Consider the following 5,767-nt stretch of genomic DNA (forward strand, 5'->3'; position numbering starts at 1 on the left):
GTCAATGATTTTGTCAATGCCATTTATTTTTATTTTCTGATTTAAAAGGATATATTGAGTTCTGAATAAAAAACAAAGGTTCTGTAATATTAACAGTGAAATAAAGAATTGTGGAGACCAAATACTTTTGTCAATTTCAACTTATTTTTCATGAATATTGTGAATTATTTGAAAAAAGCGCAAGGGTGCCAATATTTTTGGCCACGACTGTAGCTGCATTTACTCACATTCCATCACACTCACATTCCATCACATTTGCAGAAACATAATGGCATTTTAAGTGTCAAGAACGTCAGGGTGTGCACCATCATGTTACATTGCAGTTTAATGCATCCACATGTTCTCTTTGATATTGAACATAACATCTTTTTGTTTTGGGAGGCAGTTGAAAACGCATTCCGTAAACCATGCTTCAGGTCATCTGTTGTGTGATTATACATAAATAAAAGACATGAACATATATGAAACATATAGGGGGTAACCCAACTTGTGACACCCGTTGGTACATCGAATCCAAATGTTGCTTTATTCGGCGGTGAATTGCATAATAATTTTCAGGTTTCAACCTTGTGTTTAATTCGAGAACTAAGACCCCACCATGAATCTTAATGCTTCTTTTTATGGCTCTTATTTGGATTCTTCATCGTTTGGGGTGAATCAGATTTGCAATATGGTAACATGATGTACTACGTCTACGGTGTCGATCTTCACCTGTATGTCTGGCCTCTGGCTGGTGCATTGGCCAAATCTGATGACTCTAACTACTGTTTATAAAAGGTACTGTAAAACAAATATCAAGGTAGGTGTCTTGTTTCGATCTCGGTTGATGTGAAAATAACCCGAAGAGCCGGCACGAAGGGATCTGATGCTGAACAATAATATTTTGGCGCAGGGCTTAGAGAAAGTGGAATTGTATACGTATTAATTGAGTAGTGTGAGCAGTTGTACAATGATGACACATTGAGATGAGAAATGCAATTGCAGACACCGGGAACAAAAATTTGCTGTTTTCCTCCTCCTCCGATGCCCAGGTTGCTGAATCGTCTGAAAACATTCACCGTGTTCGCCCTCCTCGAGTCATCAGAGCTGACGGCATCGTTCGCCCATTCACTTCTAGAGAGAGCGAAGCAAACCTCCTCTTGCAGGTTCTCCACTGTTTCTTTATTTCTGTCTTGCATGAAATAATTCACAGAATAGCCGGTGGTTGTTCCTTTCTGGGTTTTTCTGTTTAAACAAATACGAAATGCTCTGCTTCACTAATCTCATACAGCGATGATAAGTTCAACCACTCCTGAATCGCTGTCCTCCAATGATTGTATCTCCAAAGATGAAATAGGATTTTGGTTTAAATTTGGCCAAGGGTTTCCATCATTTCTCCCATTTGAGTTTAGCTCTTTGTTTGTGTAATAATGACAACACTCAACTGGTTTCTATAAAATGTTTTCCATCTTCCCTGAACCTCCACCGCTCAAGACTGCAGAGGATGGACAATATTCATCCGATCGGTACTTTGCACACGTGTCTCTGAGCCCAGACAATGTCAAGATGGTGTTGATAACAAACAGGTATGACAATCATAATGAGACCTCCATTTCCCTTCAATGAATGTATTTGAGGCACCAGAGGGCAATGTAAATATAAATGTGATAAACATTTTGGAAAGTTGTTGAAATTTGCATTTCCCTGATAAGTCCCACCCTAAATGTCACCCCTACCTTGTAGACGTCTTATGCTTCTGAAGAGGGACGTTCTTGAGCAGCTGGACTGTGTGTGGCAATACCCTCTTGAGATAGTTATGATTGCGACATTTCAAAATGAGAAAGTCACTATATTCCTGAAGGTGCTGTGTTTCAGTGTAATCTAGAATGCAACACTGCAAAGTTGACACCACACTTGTCTTTGTGATGCTTATTGTAATGGATGCAACAGGTGCCTCACTTGGGAGCATGTTTGCCATTGAGGTGTCAGGTCTGGTCTTTGTTAAAATAGAGTTCAATGTGATTAAAACCTACTATCCCATGCAATTTGCAGAGTAAAGATGACAGCTTAAAACAAGGGGTCTACAATAAGAGGAAGTTTTGGAAAATAAGGAAGCATGTAAAGATCTAACAATGAAAATTCAACTCTTAACTCATTCAAGTTGGTCTCTACTGTCTCCCGCCTTCCTTCTGGTCTTGCGTCCTCTACTCTTTCCATGCTTCGACCCCTTTACCACCACCCTACCTCCCCCCCCCCCCCCCCCCTCTCCCTTCCTGTGAAACTCCCAAAATCCAGAATCACTGCTAATCATCACTCATTCTTTCCTCTTCTCCCCCCAACCTCCCCCCCCCCCCCCCCCCCTTCCTCGTCCCCTCTCCTATGGAACTAACTTCCACACACACTCAAATCTCATGCTTCCCTCCAGGTCTTCAAGACAGCTGTTCAACACCATCTCAGATCATCCCCCATCCGAAACCATGATCTTTTCTGCCCCCATTAAACTTCCCTAAGCCAACCTTGTTCCAAATTTCCACTTTTTCCTTCCTGAGAGTTTGCTTCTGTATCCATCTTGTCCATCCTGAGTGTCCTCTCCTGCCCCTCATCCTTCCTCACTTCCCTTATTCATCCAAGTCTCACTCCATTTTGTCCCTCAACCTTGCTGTTGTAGAGTTTCCCCACTCTAGTTCTGCTGTTCCTTTTGTTTTGTTACATCCTGATCCATTCTATGTTCTAGCTCCTCCACAAGCCTCCACTTTGTATACAAAAAGAAGTTAAACCAGTAGCGATACGTTCAAAATGCACCGCCCCATGCCAAATAAATAAATAACATATCCTCCAGCGATGCCGCCGTGCAGCACATAGAGACGGTATTGGAAGGGAGAGGTGTACAATAATCGATTGATTCATTGCGTAATTAAAATAAGTAAATAATAATCGTAAAATAATTAATTTCTTAATCAATTGGCTAATAGCATACCGAAACCACCAGTGTTTCATCCGAAGCTGTAACTTTTGAAAATTAATTGAACAGGTAATTAATTGATCATAAAAAATATTTGATTACTTGACTAATCAAGAAATAATTCATTTATTAATTTATTAATCAAAAATCAAAAGTATCCTTTATAGCAAAATCACTTCGTCACTGTCATGTCCAAATATCAGCTTCCTAGCTCAAAAGTTACCTGAGATATTGCCCAGATAAGAAAGAAAATAAATAAGTACTTAATAAATGAATTATAATTAAATAATCAATCAATTAATTGATTAATAAAAAAATAAGAAATAGTTTTTTCCAAAGCACTTATTCACTATTGTGCCCAAATTTCAGCTTCCTTGCTCAAAGGATGGCTGAGATATTGCCTGGACAAAAAACAAAAAAAAACAAGAAAACAAAATAAACAAGAAAACAAAATAAACAAGAAAGCAAACGGAGTGAAAGCTGAGGGGAAAAAAGAAAAAAGAAAACTGAATACTCCCTTTAAGCGCACGTCATCACCGGGCCCCCTTTGGTGTCTGGTGATGATGATGTCATGCAGCGCCTGGAGATGGAATGGGAAAGGAGCGCTGTACAACAATAAAAAGTTTTATATAAAGGAAATACAACGAACCTTGAAGCGCGTTCCCTGAACTCAAAAGTTTTCTTATATAAGACTGAATTGAACACTTGGTGATATTTCATTCAACTGTGAATACACATTTCACCTGAATAAATTGCGTCGATCCTCATTCCTGGTCTTTTCTTTTTCAGACAGAAAAAGCACAAAACGTTTCTTTCCCAGATGCCAGAACTGCAGAGGTAATCACCACGTCACGTTCAGGGCACGTGCCATTCACCACTGGCCCTCTCAATATTAAATGTGACATTTTCTGACGTCATCACAATGAAATAAGATAAATATGTTGTTTTTGTCCTTTTTCTTCTTCTTCTTTGCGTTCCAGTGGTTCGTGCGAAAGCTGGAAGAGGCACAGCTGGATTGGCGGGAGCAGAAGATGCATCCGGCGACTTCCTGAGCACTTGATTCGGCCGTGATTCTCTGGCTCAATTTTGATTGTTTTTTTTTTTGTTTTTTGCCAAGAGCATATATTCAATCATGGTTTTGTTTTTTTAATGTGCCACTAATCTAATGATGACAGGTAAATAAATGTAATGATTAATGATTTTTTTCCTGAGCACTTGATTCGGCCGTGATTCTCTGACTCAAAAAAAAAAAAAATTGTTGTTGTTGTTGTTGTTGTTTTTTTGGCCAAGAGCATATACGTATTCAATCATGGTTTTGTTTTTTTAATGTGCCACTAATGATGACAGGTAAAGAAATGTAATGATGAGTGATTTTTTTTCCATTGCCAATGATTGATTTATTCACTAGACATCACGTCGTTTTTGCACTTATTGTCACATATAACTTGGTAACAAGGAGAACCCTGAATGTGTCATTCTTTCAATAAATATTGTGTTCCATTTGCTTATTTTGAACTATTTCTTGGGTTTCTATTTACATCCATTGTTGCTGAATTTTACGTTTCAGATGCAACTTTTGCCATTATACGCACTTTGTTAGGGAGCTTTCCTGCTCTTTCAGTAGTTTAACACCTTTAGATGGCCCGCCGTATAATAAGATGGTGCGGAAGTAGTGTACGGACAACTTACCTTTGAGCTTTCTAGTCCTGGGTTTGATCCCAAAATTGATGATAAACTCTCAGATTGGTGCTTCTTCGGCAGGTTGTCTGATGTCCCACTTGCTTACATTAGTCGGTCGCCATTAAATATCCCGTGGTGCTTTTGGCGAAGAGCAAGATGAGTTATCACTGCACATCGGATTTTTATATGAAAAAATAAAAAATATTTTTTCATATAAAACGACTTTTTTGCGCGCAAAAAAATTATTTTGCTATTTTCGGAGGAAAAAATTATTTCGCCCTTTTTCGGGAAAAATAAAATAAAATGCCCTTTTTGGTCGAAAATGTCTGGCAACGCTAAAAGAAATTAGGGAATTTTTCGAAATTTTAAACTGCGATCGAAATTTTTAACTGCGATCGATCTCAAAAACAAAACGTTGCGTCCACTTGCGTGCGTTGCGTCCCCAGCGTGTACAGCAGTGAGGCGGTGTACTACAGTGAGAGAGTGTACACAAAGTGTGAACAAGTCTCCTATCAAGATGAGTGCTGCTCTTCGTGACAAGTGGCTGAAGGAATTCAACGCTGGCGGTGATGGGGCCACCTTCAAGTACGTGTCGAGTGACACGGCTTTCTGTCGAGCTTGTGAAAAGACTTTCCGGGCGAAGCAGAAGTCTGAGCTGGCCCAACATGTCCGAGGAGACCGCCACAAGAGCAACTTGGCCTTGAAGAAGAAGGGGACGGTCACGCAAGCCACCATGGAGGACTTTGGTGGCCGAAAGAGGCACAAGTGCGACGTCGTGGCTCAGGAGCTGTGCCAGGCCATGCTGGCCGCTGGCATCCCATGGTCGAAATTGGAAAACCCTGCCCTCCGGTCGTTCCTGGAGAAGCACATCACTCTCCAGATCCCCGATGAAAGCTGGATTCGAAAACACTACCTCGACAAGTGCTACGACGAGGCCTTGGCGGGGATCCGTGCCGACCTCGGACAGCAGCCCATCTGGCTGTCCGTCGACGAGACGACAGATTCGGCAGGTCGATATGTGGCCAACATCATCGCTGGACGCTTGTCCAAGGAGGGGTACTTTCGTCCCCACCTCATCCAGTGCATGTTTCTGGAGAAGACCAACTCCGGGGAGATCGTGCGCGCAGTCAATGACACGCTGAGCTA

At 41.0% G+C, this 5,767-nt stretch overlaps 1 protein-coding gene across 1 annotated transcript in view; it reads left to right on the top strand.

Annotated features, from left to right (window-relative positions):
- The window catches only part of LOC137435727 (intermembrane lipid transfer protein VPS13C), a 124,935-nt gene extending 120,486 nt beyond the window's left edge, over nt 1-4,449 (top strand). Inside the window, exons 38-42 of the mRNA XM_078785117.1 lie at nt 1,031-1,145; nt 1,474-1,565; nt 1,723-1,840; nt 3,731-3,778; nt 3,922-4,449. Coding sequence (XP_078641243.1) covers nt 1,031-1,145; nt 1,474-1,565; nt 1,723-1,840; nt 3,731-3,778; nt 3,922-3,993 — 445 coding nt within the window. The 3' untranslated portion in view covers nt 3,994-4,449. The remainder of the gene's footprint in view (nt 1-1,030; nt 1,146-1,473; nt 1,566-1,722; nt 1,841-3,730; nt 3,779-3,921) is intronic.
- Nucleotides 4,450-5,767: the final 1,318 nt, after the last annotated feature.

Source organism: Myxine glutinosa, chromosome 9 (genome assembly GCF_964187855.1).
Source record: "Myxine glutinosa chromosome 9, kmMyxGlut1.1, whole genome shotgun sequence".
Lineage (NCBI taxonomy): Eukaryota > Metazoa > Chordata > Myxini > Myxiniformes > Myxinidae > Myxine > Myxine glutinosa.